At 28.1% G+C, this 15,855-nt stretch overlaps 1 protein-coding gene across 3 annotated transcripts; it reads right to left on the bottom strand.

Moving 5' to 3' along the window:
• On the bottom strand, positions 1-15,231 carry LOC129988061 (gastrula zinc finger protein XlCGF57.1-like). 3 transcript variants are annotated; one of them, XM_056096164.1, is made up of 3 exons: positions 15,007-15,231; positions 11,910-12,021; positions 1-4,501 (listed from the first exon to the last, which is right to left on the bottom strand). In XM_056096164.1, exon 3 carries the CDS (start codon positions 4,319-4,321, stop codon positions 2,342-2,344), a length of 1,980 nt encoding a protein of 659 aa, XP_055952139.1. In that variant the 5' UTR covers positions 4,322-4,501; positions 11,910-12,021; positions 15,007-15,231; the 3' UTR covers positions 1-2,341. The 3 variants fall into 3 exon arrangements, with proteins under 3 accessions (XP_055952139.1, XP_055952140.1, XP_055952141.1); XM_056096165.1 differs by having other exon boundaries at positions 11,910-11,965; XM_056096166.1 differs by lacking the exon at positions 11,910-12,021.
• Between the last annotated feature and the right edge of the window lie 624 nt (positions 15,232-15,855).

Genomic DNA, 15,855 nt, shown 5'->3' with positions numbered 1-15,855 from the left:
ATTTCTTGTGTTCTTTTCTTTTATAAGGTTGTCAATATTTTGATCGATTACTATTAATATCCCGAGTTTTATTAACTTTGCTGTGCCTGTAAGATATTTAAGAAAACAAAGTACTTTTTCAAATATTTATTCTAAATTTAACTATATCAAAAGGTTGACTTTGTATAAATTTTATAAGACTTTTAAAAGGATCTCTGGGGAACTTGACATTCATCACATATGACTCCTAGCGTTTTTAAAACCATTGTCCTCAACTTTCGTCTACTTGATCTTACTTCTTTTTTACTGCCATTATTTTTTTTTTCCAATTCTTGATTACACATTATCTTTAACTATATATATTCTGATATTTGTGTGCACTCATGCTTTTGTGTTGGTACTGTGTTTTACTTAATGCTAGATGTTTGTACTTTTATTTATATATGACTCAGAACTTTGTAATTCTGTATTCTTTTTTTGTGTATGTTTTAATTTGCTTTGTGGTTTGTATGCTTTTGATTAATGCACTCTGTAATGTGCTTATTTCAAACAAATAAATAAAATTTAACTAAAAAAAATATGGCAAAAAACTATTATTCACTATGGACAATATTTTATTTTACTTTATTTTCTACTGTTCTGTACAGATTTACATTAAATTTGACAACAACTTTTATACGTACAATACAAAAAAAAAATATACTTCAGTAAATGATACTATTTAATCGCATACTTTCACATGGATAAAATTTACAAAATTATCATCATAAAAGTTAAAAAATATTATACACTGACATCTGTTGATTGGCTAAAAAGGAAAATAGTATAGAAATTTTTTCCTTTCATTGTCTTAGGTCCGAAATGCGAGAAAATAAAATCCAATATCAATGACTTTTGAATCAGGGATTGAACCCTTCTGTTTGGCGGGACGTGCTGTTTCAATCAAGCCGTATTCTTAGAAATCCATTTAAGGAGGGCACACTAAAATCTACAATGCAAAGATTCTAAAAGGTTTTTGTATATTGCAAAGAATATGAGTGAGTACATTACTTACTGTGAGCTCATTAATTATTCACAGTGTAATGGAAATATAAAAGTTCACATAAAACTGAAAGTAAAATCAAAAGCATTTTGAAGAAAAGCAGAATATTATATTTTAATGAAATGCAAGTTTTGCAAGGTAATGTCGAAATTCTAAATATCTTCATCTAAAAATCCATAAAATTCTAAATAACTTCATATCAAATATTCACAAATAAAAACATCTTTTTTTATTCATTGTACACTTAGTTTGCTGTACTTTTACAACTAATTTTGTTTATATGTGACAGTGATAGCAGGTTCGAGCACAACACTGGTTTTATCTAATATTTATAAACCTGTTATCCACAATCGTAGCAAATAATAAGCATTTTCATATATAGGTACGCTAATACATATATACAAAACATATTTAGAATGACGACGATAAAGATCTCGACAGCATCACCATTCTAATTTGCATAATAATAGTTTTAGCATCTCACTGAAATGAATAGAGTTTCAATGGAATGGGTGTTACAATATAAATGTACTAGAATTGGAAACTTTTGGCAATTCAGAGAAGTCTCGTCAGTAAAATATGGCCCTTCATAATAACCAAGCCATTGCATGAATTGCATAAGTACTGAAAGGCATTGTATAATGAATGCTCTCGGTTATTTACAAAAAATATTTATTCGCTCATTCCAAGAGATTAAAAATGACCTTCAGCCGTGTGTAAGGTGATTCTTGGCGTAATAAGAGATTAAAATAAATGAGCAATTCATCATTCCTACAATTTCATGAACATTGTCGAAGGTAACTTCTATGGAATGGAAAACAACCGCATTGCAGTTTTTCTTTTTAAAATATCTTCAACCGATAGAATAAGTCTTTCAATCTTAAATTCACGAAATCTGATCAGTTTCTTCTTCTTTTTATATAAATTTACTGCAAAGTAAATCAAATAATGCACAAGGTAATGCAATTCTAATTGTATTACCAGCAAAAAAATTACCACTTATTAAAATAATGCAACTTTAATATAATAATTCTGTATTGACATTTAGAAAATGCATTTTTAAATATTAATACAGTTTTACTCCATCATTCCTACAAATAGACGGTCTTCCATTAAATGATTTTCACAAGAAAATTCTCTAACGTATACATAGTAATATCAGAAGTCTAATCGAATGACCTCATTTGTATCATAAGAGCGTTTTCCCCTGATGCTTATTGAAGCCCCTCCTTGCACAGAAAATGTGTTTCCACAAGTATTGCACGCAAAAGAATTTTATGCGAGTAAAAAAAAAAAAAAAAAAAAAAAAAAATGCTGATTTCAACTATTTTTTTGAGAAAATTCTTGACGATCATCATTCGCATGAGTACTAAATTGTTTACTTAAATCATTTTCAAAAGAAAATTCCTTACTGCATACATCATAGTAATATGATTTTTTAATTGTATGGGTTTGATAATGTCTCTTTAAATTGCATTTATGAGAAAATTCTTTATTACATATATCACAAGAATAGGGCCTTTCATTTGTATGAGTTCGATAATGCTCGTTTAAATGAGATTTCTGAGAATACTTCTTATCGCATATCTCGCAAGAATAAGGTTTTTCACCTGTGTGAGTACGAAAATGTTGTCTGAAACGATTTTTCTGATAAAATACTTTATCACACACATAACAAGAAAATGATTTTTGATTTGAATGAATTTGGCAATGACAATTTAAATATAATTCCAGTTCAAAATGTTTCCCGCATACGTCACAACAATAGCGTTTTTCATCAGAATGAGTAAGGTAATGATCCATTAAATGGCTTTCCTGCGAATACTTCTTATTGCATCTACCACAAGAAAAATATTTTTCACCTGCGTGAGCAAACAAATGCAAATCGAGACTACTTTTTTGAAAAAACGCCTTACCGCAAACATCACAAGAAAAGGAATTTTCACTAAAATGAACTAGATAATGACGATTCAGATAACTTTTTAGTTTAAATTTTTTACCGCATATGTCACAAGAACAGCTTTTTTCATCAGAATGAGTTTTACAATGGTCATTTAAATTATGTTTGTGAGAAAACGCTTTTTTGCAGACATCACAAGAAAATGGCTTTTCACCAGTGTGAGTACGAAAATGTAGTTTGAGATTACTTTTTTGATAAAATACCTTACCACAAATTTCACAAGAAAAGGATTTTTTCCCAGAATGTATTCTATAATGGTAATTTAAAAGACTTTTCACATTAAATCCTTTCCCACATACATCGCAAAAATAGCGCTTTTCATCAGAATGAGTTTTACAATGTTCATTTAAATGACACTTCTCAGAAAACTCCTTATTGCATATTTGGCAAGAGTAGCGTGCCTCACCTGTGTGAGTAAGAATATGTTCATCTAAATGAAATTTTTGATCAAATGCCTCACGACAAAGGTTACAATAATAAGATTTTTCCCCTGAGTGGGTACGAATATGTTCATTAAAATTAGATTTCTGAGAAAACTCCTTATAGCACACCTCGCAAGAATACGGTTTTTCACCAGTGTGAGTACGAAGATGTTCATTTAAATGACATTTTTGTGAAAATTTCTTATGACATATTTCACAAGAAAAAGGTTTTTCACCCGTGTGAATGCGTAAGTGTAGATCGAGACTACTTTTCTGAAAAAAGGCTTTATCGCATTTGTCACAAGTAAAAGATTTCCCACTAGAATGAAATCGATAATGAACATTTAAACGACTTTTTAGTTTAAATTTTTGTCCGCATATATCACAAGAATAGGGCCTTTCATTAGTATGAGTTCCAGAATGCTCATTCAAGTGAGATTTCTGAGAAAACTTCTTTTTGCATACTTCACAAGAATAAGGTTTTTCACCCGTGTGAATGCGTAAGTGTAGATCGAGACTACTTTTCTGAAAAAAGGCTTTATCGCATTTGTCACAAGTAAAAGATTTCCCACTAGAATGAAATCGATAATGAACATTTAAACGACTTTTTAGTTTAAATTTTTGTCCGCATATATCACAAGAATAGGGCCTTTCATTAGTATGAGTTCCAGAATGCTCATTCAAGTGAGATTTCTGAGAAAACTTCTTTTTGCATACTTCACAAGAATAAGGTTTTTCGCCTGTGTGGATACGAAAATGTAGATTTAAAGAACTTTTACGTGCAAATGTCTTGCCACATATATCACATGCGAAACGTTTCTTATTCACATGATTTTCAATTACGACACTTGTATCAATACCAAATTCTGTAGAAGGCGGACCCAGATTTCTTCCATTCGCTTCAGCAGAAACCTCCATGAAAAGATTCTTGTTAAATAAACGAGGTAAATACGTATCAGTAGCAGCTGTCGTCTAGGATATTTGTGCATCCAGCTATTTTTCTACATCTGTTATCTTCTGTTTGCTATACATTTTTCATTTCTTCTGTACTACATTCTTCCGAAGCTAATAATTTGCTCTTTCAATGTATCTGGTCACCTGAAAAAAATAATTTAAAATATTATTTTATACTTCCATAAAACTTGTCATGATACGCCTCGTCTGTTGAGGCTTACAGTTTCTAAAATTCACTGAGATGTACCAATTTTATTATTTTATTTTCGACAAAGAAAAAACAACAACTTTTTCTTGGATTTTGAAATTTAAGACAGGAGAGATATGATATCGTAAAAGAACTTGAAATGATTCGCCGTCAACCAGAGACTTTTCAATTCTATTTTCCGAAAATCGAAATCTGTTAAAAAAAATAATTGAAGAGAAAATAATTGTATAATTAATCTACCACCACTAGGAGAAACTCCTCATTCAAATATTTTTTTTGTAGAATTATGAGTCTTATTTTAGAATTACAGTTTTTAACACATTTTTGGATGCAGCAATTTTAAATTTTAAAGAACTACAGAATACCGAATAATTATGATTCATTAAATATTTTTGTCATATCACAGAAAGACCTGATTTCTACAGATGAAAATAAATTAGAAATATTGGAAGTAACCTATTATTTAAATCTGTCAAATTGTAGTATTAATATGTTGATTGTACAATAGCAGCTATGGAAAAAGAAATTAGAAGCGCCAACAGACTAGATTAACTATAAAAGAAGCTTTACAAGAGTGCGATATCATTAAAGCCTCGTTTCCCGAATATTTATTATATTCCCCTTCTAAAAATTTCAGACATCTTGTTAGCTACAACATGTACTGCTTTAAATATATATAAACTACTCAACGAACAGTACATCTGAAATGCATTTAAATGTACTCTGAAATGCATTTGTAAATGAAGTAATCTTATCTATTTTGTAAAAACCAAAACGAAAAATAAATATGATTTTATAAAAACGAATACGTACAGAATTTTTCCTTTCATTACACTCGCACTTTTTAAACAATTTTTTTTTTTATCGTGATTGTCTTTCTAATCATTTAATTAATTTTATCAAATTTTCAATGATACTGTATTCCACCGATTCTCGTAAATATGATCTACGTCCACAATCATTGTACCGATTTCGAAAAATTTCATTTCAAACGAAAACTCAAGACCGTTAGATACACCATCATTGGTCACCCGCTTTTCACCGCTTTCGATTTTCGAAAGAAGTTGAAAATAAAATAATAATTATATAATCTCAACAAGTAGAAACCTGAATAGAATTTCCCTATCCTAATAGTGATATCGATTTCGAGAATTCTTGTTTCCTACAATACAGAATCCCTAAACACATCATCAGTAGCAGTCTATCCCTTATCTTTCTATTTTGAGAGAAATTGCAAAATAAAACTTCGGCACAGTTTTCAACCTCATAAACAAATTTCGCCATTTCTGAAGCAACGACATTTTTGCCACTTCGAAGCATAGCTCATTAATTAGAAAACTCTATCATAATTGCGTATAGCTTAAAATAAAACGTTGGTTTATTTTTACTGTATTAATGTAATTATATTATTATTATACTTTTGTTGTAATAAGATGTAGTTAATTAAAGTTAACTGACATAACTAAAATAATTTTTAAAAATAATAGTCATTACATTAATAAACTCATGCTGACTAATATTAGTGAAATACGGCTGATAAAAATAATATAATTACCCAAAATTATTATGGGATAATAATGATAAAACATTCTATTTGGCCAGCAAAATAGCGAAATTAATTGCCGAAATCGGCCCATTTGTTGAAGTTGTAGGATCTGTATTTATTTTCCAATTTCTCTTGAAAGCAAAGGCGGCAGATCAACCATGATGGCACAGATACACTTTGGAGGGAAAGAATGTGTACTTTGGAGAGATTTTTCGAAATTTTAATTAGAGTATTAATTTAAAAAAATTAAGCCGAATTTTGACGTTTTTCGCGAAAATTCCCGAAAATATTATTGTTCAAAGATGATTTTTACATCGTTTTAAATTTTCTTTTTAATGATATCAATTTAATAATCGTGTTAACTTTTGCTAAATTCTGAAATAAATTTTTTTTTCTTAATTTTTAACAATAGATTAAACCTGATGCTAATGGAAATATTGTTGCCTGAAATCCGAACCGTTTCAATTGTTTCATCAAATATTTAATCCTACGATTCGCTTCCATTGTTGAAAGGCCGAAGAAAAAAGATTCTGTTTAACATCTAGGTCTAAAAAAAGTGTTGTATCGTGGAAGTTCCGTGAGCTCAAAAGTTCCAGTTTTGTTAATCCTATGATATTTTGGAACTGATTTTCATTTCCATTAGCATCAGGTTTATTTAAATGATGATCAGAGCCTACGTAATCTTGTTAAAATAACACGGCTCTATGACAATGTGATGCTTAAAAATAATTTGTTAATGGAAGCACGGACATGAAGTATTGGCTATGAGATTAAATTGAAATTAAATATAATCAGCATCCTCGGTGAATCAGTGGGTCGCCAAAGGCAGCTAATATGAAATAAAATTTGATGAAGTCTGTACTTTAGACATTTCATTTAGAGATTCTGATCGATGAGTTTTTTAAAATTTCATTTCCAGACATTATGTATAGTGAAGTAAAGTTTTTGATATTGTCCTTGAAAATGGATAGTGGCTGGAAGCATTTGAGCGATTGATGACGTATTTAAATGTCAATAGCTTCCATATGAAATAAAAATGAGCGAACCGCACAAGTTATTGCAGTTTGAGGATTAATTCTCTGATTTAGTCAATTATTTTAAATATATAGATGGTGGGCGATCAATTAGTTGTCGAAGGCGATAGCGTTAATTTTTCATTGTACCTAGTATCAAAGCTTGAAAATTATGTAGTCTAAAACGCTAAAAGGGAAAATATTTTTTTTTTTTAAATTTCTGAAACAAGTTTTTTTAATAATTGCAAATACACAATTTTTCAAAAATTTAGCATATTAATCAACAAAAATATTTTTTAAGTAAATGATAATTAATGTACAAAAATCTGGAACTTTTTGAATTAAGCATTCCGTAGTATTTCTACATAAATTCATTAGTATTCACAAGAATTTAAAAATGTTTGCCCTGTGCATATCTCGATAGGAATCAATATAAATGGTGTAAAAGAAGATTTCTTAGAACTGTGGATCGCAGGGTCAAGACATTTTTTTCGATGTACATTACTTTCATCTAATATTTTTGAGCAAAAACATTAAAACAAGAGAGATTCTGGCTTTACAAAATTTTAAAAAATATCCTTTTATTTATTTTTGATTACTGCTTTATTTTTTTAAAAAAATTATTTCCAGATGGGATAGATGAGTAATTTTTTTTTGTATAGAAGCAGGGCTGTAAAAACAATTCGCTATCAGAGAAAAAAAAGGGGGGGGGGAGGGCGGAGTAGGAACGAGAAAGGAATGATTCATAAAGCCATAATCGCAAAAAAATATGCAAAAATACCTACTTTGAAAGTGAATGCAAGTTGTTTCCTGTCTAAAAGTGTAGAGCTTAAAAAAGTGAATACAAATTTAGAAGAAAATAAAAGAGTCCGACTTCTTACAGACTAAATGTGATATGGGAAAGACGTGTAAAAGTTTCACACAAATATCAAAACGAATAATAAGCTACTTTTTCAGCATAGTCTTACTCCAGATACTGTGATTGAAAGCAAGATTCGAGCACCAAGTTTTTAGTTCGAAAATTGCACTATCAATAATTTCACTCTTAATCGCAATAATGTAACAGAAATATTGAATATATGATTTGGTGCACAAAGTTATTAAATAAAATTTGTAACAAATTAGCTATAGATGAAAATACTTCGTAGAAAATATAACATTTAGGGATTGTAAACATGAAGTTGTAATGGAATACAAATTACTGCTAGAAAAAGTTGACTCGAATGAAAAAACATAATGAAATACTAGCTACCAGACTTCTGTATTAAATGGTAAGACAGCACAACAGATATTATGAAGGAATGATAATGCACTTCTTTTATATTCTTATCGTAAAAATTCCATTTAAATATGATGCAATAATTGAGACTAACTGGAAATCGAAAAGGTCTGCCTTTCAGAAAATATAATGTCAACATGAAACAGTTATGATACATGAAGATACTTTTTCTTGCACATCCATTAAGTGTTAGACTTCTGTAGCAAGTGGCAACTGATGAAATGTAGCATATTTTCTCATAAATATATAAGTTTTGTAAGCTATCTGTATCATTTTGCAAAATATGATTAAAGGAAAATTATGTTTGCCTCATCACCAAAGAAAATGAAATCAACCCCTTGTTGCAGTTTCTTCTAAAGCCAAATAAATAAATTACTGAGAAACAAGCAAAGATATAACACACAATGCTGTTGGAAATTCTTTTATCACATGTAGATATTGCCTTATTTGTACTTTTTCATCAAAATGTCTACTGAGATAATTTTTATTGAAACTGCTTTACCACACATTTCACAAACTTTTCATTACATAAATATAAAATCATTCATTTATAGTATATTTATGAGAAAATTATTTACTTTATAAATTTTAAGAATAAGGCTTTCCATTCAAGTGAGAAGAAAATTTGTTAAGAAATATTAGCAGAAAATTTCTAATTTTACATATCACAAGAATCAGGTTTTTCATTTGCATGAGTTCGAAAATGAAATTTTAAAGAATGTTTCTGAGAAAACTCTTTACTGCATAATCACAAGAATAAGATTTATTTATTTATTTGTGTGAGTTCGAGAGTGCTTATTTAAATAACTTTTAATTGAAAATTGTTTATTGAATACACCACAAGAACAAGGTTTTTCATTTGTATTAGAACAGTCATGTTTATTTAAATTATATATTCATAAGAAAATTGTTTATTACATATATCACAAGAATAAGGTTTTTTATTTGTATGAGTTCGATAATGCTCATTTAAATGACCTTTCTGACAAAATTCTTAATTGCAGATATCACAAAAATGACGTTTCACTTTCATATGAGTATAAAAATGTTTATTTAATTTACCTTTCTCAGAAAACACCAGATAACAGACACTGCACTTAAAAAGTTCCATATTTGTACTAATTTGAATTTGTATATTTTTACCAGTACCATTTGTTTCACCACACAGATTACTAACTGAATACATCGCATCTGCCTGACTAAAAGCTGTCATTCTCTACTTTTTAATTGATTTTTTTGTGTTTTAAAATAAGCTGACTCAATGTAATGTATTAATACATTTCAAAAAAAGTTTTTTTTTTTTTTTTTTTTTTTTGTAGCATTTGGTACATCAACAGTAGTTATCTAGAAATGAAAATACTTTTTCACTATCTCTTTTAACGTTTCCATAAATATTATTAACTATATTTCAATCAGTGGACAGACTGAAATTTTTAATGAAGAAATAAATTGGAAAATAAATCTCTTTCAGATACTTTACCCAAGAAAAAGGGTTTTTATGCCCTTTTCTATTTAAACATTAGGTGCAATTTTCATTAGAAGAACAAATGATCAATGCTTAGAAATCACATTAGAAGGAAATTTATGAAGATAATGCAAAAATAAGTTTCAAAAGATTTGCAATAGCAATTTTTTTAAAAATTTGTAAATTATTCATTTATTAACTTCAAATATTAAAAATGAACAAAAATTAAGAGTTATTAATATAGTTTACATTATTAGAAAGAACAAGATACAGTGATTTATTCTTATTTTATTTCTGTGAGCAACTGGAAAGGCTGAATTTTTTTTTAAAGTGTTGAAACGATCACATATAATATCATGCTGTAATATAATTTGCCATATTTCAAAATTTTGGACTCGCCAAACACCATCATTACCACAACTCAATAAAGTCAGGGAACAAAGCTCTATGGGAAAGATATGAATACTTTTAAAAATTAAGTAAAATTACTTAAGAGAAAAGACTCTACTATAAGAATTTCTAAGAAATTGAGGAGCTCTATTCTCATACTTTTTGAGAATTTATACTCTTAGAAACAATACTATTGCATTATAAATTATGATCAATAGATTACCTAATTCATGATATGAATAATTTCATGAATTTTCACCTGCATTTTAGTTAATACAAATGCTAAGAATTATTAATCAATTCAATGTCAGATCAATATAATATTTGATACTAAATTCATTCTATATAATACTAAGAATGAAATTTTTGATTTAAAAGTTTCAGAATATTTTATTCCTTTGAGTTTTTTCCCTCTTTAAAGATATTTAAATCCCAAAGGCTTTTCTACCCCTCCCTCCCTTACCACACCCGTGCACAAAAAAACTCACAATTTCATATAAATAAGGTATATGGAAGATTTATCAGAAAATAATAAAAGATAAATATTTTTAGAATTTTAAATATAACACAATCGATAATCTTACATTATGTGGAAAGTATGGATGAGAGTGAGATACATATATTGAAAACAAAGGATATATTAATTGATCTCTTACAAGCTTAGCATTCTAACCATATCATTTGATCAGTAAAATATTATTTCTAGATCATTTCTTATGATTACTATGTATTTGCAAATAAGTCTTAATTTTAGCCATGTGAGCTGTGCTTCATAGATTTATGCTTTAACTATTAAAAGTAGAAATTAAATTGTATTTGAATCAGTTAAAGAAGCAGATATTTTTCTTCTAAACTTCGTAAGACAAAAACAAAATTTTGAGACCTCAAATTCAAAATTCAGCTGTTTATTCCTATTTAAGATAGTAAGATATTTAATTTTACTTGTCTAGATGTCAATATATTTAACATATACAGAAAAAAAAATTATAAATAAAAGTTTTTTTCATATCATAATTTGAATTTAATAGCTATACATTTGGTGAAATAAGGCCTGAGAAAGAAACCACAAATGAGGAAAGAAGCAAGTCATTCAAGTATTTTTTTAAAAAAATATGTACCAGGAAAAATAACAGAAAAAAAGCTAATTCGAATGAACCACATTAAATAAAATCATTAAAAAGTTTTAAATTGATGGTACAGAAAAAAAAAATTAATAAAACAAAAGGCCTAAAAATTTTTTAACCTCAGTGACATTTTAAGAAGTATATATCAAGAAGAGATAAAAAAATTAAAATAATCTTGATAACATTTTCTTAAACATCTTTTAAAGCTTTCAGTAAATGTTTTTAATTTAGCAACATGAAATAATAATAATAATAAAAAAAGAAGTAAGCAATAACTGCAAGAAAGGCCTCAGTTAAAAATAAAACAAGAGAATTGGCAATATGATTTGAAAAAGATTATATTTTAAAACCCAAACCATTCTAGAAATAAGTATTTTCATCAATAAAATTAATACAAATTATTAGAAACGATGATCATTGTATAGTGAAATTGAAAGGAAATATATCTCAACATCAGAGTTAAATATGATGTGGGACAATCCAAAAATAACAAAAAATGTTTCTGAATACAACACAAATCTACTCACTTCTTTCGTTGTTATTCTCCTAATTGCCACAGTAATTTTTCTGGTTACAGCCCTGTCTGTATCAGATTGAAAGAATAATTCATATTCATTAACAACAATCAAATGAAAGTATCTGCAAAAAAATTGGCTCATTTCATATATATATATTCAAAATTCTTAACATATAGTTCTTATTTCTTGAAATGTGACTTCTCTAAAAAGAAGAAACTGTACTTAGTATGTTAAAATTTTTCACTTCTTTTGCTTTGAAAAAAAACAAAACAAAAAAAAAAAACATGACAAAATTCTTTCATTAATTTATTTTATTTAACCTTGCTTAAAAAAATGTTAGCACAGCAAACAAATATTATTTAAGTACAAGAAAAACAACATATAATATTATTCCATATATTCTTCAGGGACACAGGCAGTTATTACTGCTTTTAATTCATTTTCTAAAAGGGAACACATGTTAAATAACATTCAAAAATATTCTTTTTCAGTTGGATTTAATAAATGTTTAATTCCTTTATTAAAAAAACAAAATAGACTATATGCTTTTTTTGTTTTGTTTTTGCTATGTATTTCTACAGTTAAATGTATTTAGAGAAGGAAAATTTTTCTTTATTTTAAAACTTACAGTTTTATAAGGTACATTTAAGAAGATTTAAATATTTATATGCACATGCCATATTGTGAAAAAGGTGTTCATACACATTGACTCATATCACAACAAATGTTTTAGCACATTTTAAAATTGCTCATTGCAAAGTAAAAAAAGAAATTTTTATATATAAACAAACACAAGCATAAAATTAATATTACTTAATACAAATGGAAACATTTCAATAATATTCGAAATGTAAACTAAACAGTTGCTTCATCTTTAAATTAATATCATTCACTATATGAGCCATTTATTTTGAAAATGGGGAAAGTCCAATTTTTTGTTATTGCGAGATATTTAAAGGTTCGTGTTTCAATAAATTTAAAAATATTGGTAGGTATTAATAGATACATTTTTTGTATTTTGCTGTACCAGATAATGTAGGTTTATAATTGCCTTACTTTCAAAATAATTGAATTATTGTAAACGTTTATTTAATTGGGAAATAATTCAGATGCATCAGCCTTTCTTTTAATAATAAAAACAAAATAAAGAATATTCTTGTAGAAAATAAAACATAATAAAAAACAATTCAGCTTTATTAAGAATTTCAATGAAATCATACATTTTCAGTTTACATGTAGGTATAATTAAATTGAATTTTATTCAGGATTTAACATTTTAAAATGTTCATGATGGACATGAGGTATAAATGGTAATAAATCCATCATGTCCTTGCATTTTTCAGATGTAATAGATCTCCTTTTTTTCATACATAAAAGATAATTTTATATTTCGGAAATTACTTGGTCTTCCTTGTTGTGGTAGCAAATCGATAATTTGAAATTCAGCATCTCGTTCTATCAAAGTTTTGTATAGTGCATCCCATGTAAATCTGATCCAGTATATAGTTAAACAATTCACAGTTTCTCCATCAGTATTTTCATTTCTTTTTAAAACCACTTTCTCCAGAGACTAGGTTGAAAATAAATATCTGTGTTTCATTTCATGTATTAAACATTTATTATGTTTTCATCAATTTCATATTACTTTATAGTAATCCTGGGGAATATACAAGGAACTGGTTTTCCGGATTGCCAGTTCTATCACTCCAAAATCATGATTGTTCGGTAAGATTGAATGTCCTGACAACAATAATTTGTGATCAATGATATTTATTTCATTATCACTGGACTGAACAACAGGTGTTGGATGTAAACATATTATTATCAAAATACAAAATTAAAATATACTTTTTATTATTTATGAAATTTTGTATAACCACTGATTTTCATTATTAAAGATAGATAGATAGAAACATCCTAGATTTCAGACATGATATCAAAAGGCCACATTTGCTTCACCATACAGCAACAAGAGCTAAATTTTGCCATAATATATTCGGTCAAAAATAATTTCAATCTAAGATGGACTAGCACCACTTTCAAAATAAATAGATTTTCAATACTGTTAAGAGCTAAAACTTTCACCTCCAAAATACCAGAATCTGATTTTTTTTTTTAACTTAAAATTGTTTATGTATAAAAAGATCATAATAAGTTTTATCTATAACTACCATTATCTCCATTTTTTTCAAAAATGGACTTGCCCCACTTTCAAAATAAATGGCTTATATGCACTCATTACACTAACTTCATGATAATTTTGCCACATTTTGGTGCCTTTTAAATTTTCCTTCTATATGAAGTATATAAAGATTATTATTATTATTAAAAATTTAAACCTCCAATTTTGTCAAATCTCCATATTTTGACAAAATTCCTCCTTCCTGAATTCAAAAAACACATTTTTAGTATTTTGTCTGTCTATCTGTCTGTGACAAAGATAATTAAAAAATGCTTCGAGCTAGATGAAAATTGATATATGGTCTTCTTTACATTAAATTTGTAGATTTCTATCAAATATTGAGCAAAGTTTATTTAAAGGGAGTCTGTCAGTCTGCTTTTCTGCATATAAGTTAGCACAATAATGGCAAACTGAAGAGGTCTAGTTGAATAAATTTCATACACAGATATAACATTAAAAATATAGATACCAATCATATTTGGAACCAAATATATTCAGGGATAAACTATCTGTTGCACTGTACTTTCGTGAGCATGACAATGGAATAACCAAAAAATGTAGCAACTTAAATATTTGATATGTGACTATAATTGTAGTTTTGTGGCATATTATGGTGTCAATAGCTTGGAGACAATGTATCTAAAAACGAATTCGATTGTCTATTGATAAATTGCCAGGGATTAATTGCCAAGGATCGCATCACAGATCCGGTAAAAATTCTGCATTCGCGCCAAATATCAATATTTGTGATTATTATTCGCCAACGTTATACTAAGCAATTGCGGCCTTATCCTAGATACGACTGAACAGATACATACAAATATATAAAATAATAGATGTAAAAGAGTGAATAGTTTTATAGAAACCAATTTAAAAACGCAAAGAAATTGTATACCAGAAAAATAAATGCTAACTCTCTCTCACCTTTAAGCAGAAAAATGTTTTCTTGGAATTCAATAATTCTGTTTCCAAATTATTTCATTACCGTTTACTTGAATATTTAGTATTCTTTCAGTTGCTCTATCGGTCTATCAGTTTGTTTACATATATGCACAATCTATCGAGACTCGTTAACCGGAGGACGCTTGAACCCCCCATTTGAAGTTGAAATGGGGGGAGCAGTGGGGGGAAGCAGCACTGGAGGACGGATTTCATTCGGTAGTGATGGAAATGGGGGAATCGATGTATGGTTGGTTACGGAAAAGCTTTTTTCGCCAAAATTTGAAAATTTATTTACCCGCCAAGAATGAAGCGCATTTTTGGAATGTATAGGGTGGAGTGTGGACGAATGTCAGTTGGATCTATGATGAAGGCAGACCTTATTTATGCACGATCTTTTTTAATAAAAGAATAATACCGTGTTATAATATATTTATTTTTGCTCATAATTAAGTTTTATGAATCCAATTTTTGACTAGAAATGAATGTTGACTGTGGCTGGGAACTTGAGAAAGCTGAATTTTCTACAGGCGCCTTCTATTTATAATTAATTAAATGGCAAGAAACTAATCTGCTAACTCATAATTAAATTCTATCTTCTATTGGTTTGTTAAATGAAATTTAAAGATTTCACAAAGTAATGGAATGAACTTACAAGTTTCATTTAAATTCTTAATGGAAGCTAAAAATGATGCTTTATTCAGAATACAAATTCGGTGTAGTTTTAATTTTATTTCTTGTAATTTGGCTGTATTCATTGGAAAGTATTTTGGTTTTTTTTTATACTATTAATTTTAATGCCCATATTTTGTTTGTTTGTTGTTTTACAAAACT

The sequence above is a fragment of the Argiope bruennichi genome, chromosome 10 (assembly GCF_947563725.1).
Source record: "Argiope bruennichi chromosome 10, qqArgBrue1.1, whole genome shotgun sequence".
NCBI classification, from domain to species: Eukaryota; Metazoa; Arthropoda; class Arachnida; order Araneae; family Araneidae; genus Argiope; species Argiope bruennichi.
Note: the sequence above shows the minus strand (reverse complement) of the source record. Positions and strands in the feature narration are given on the sequence as shown.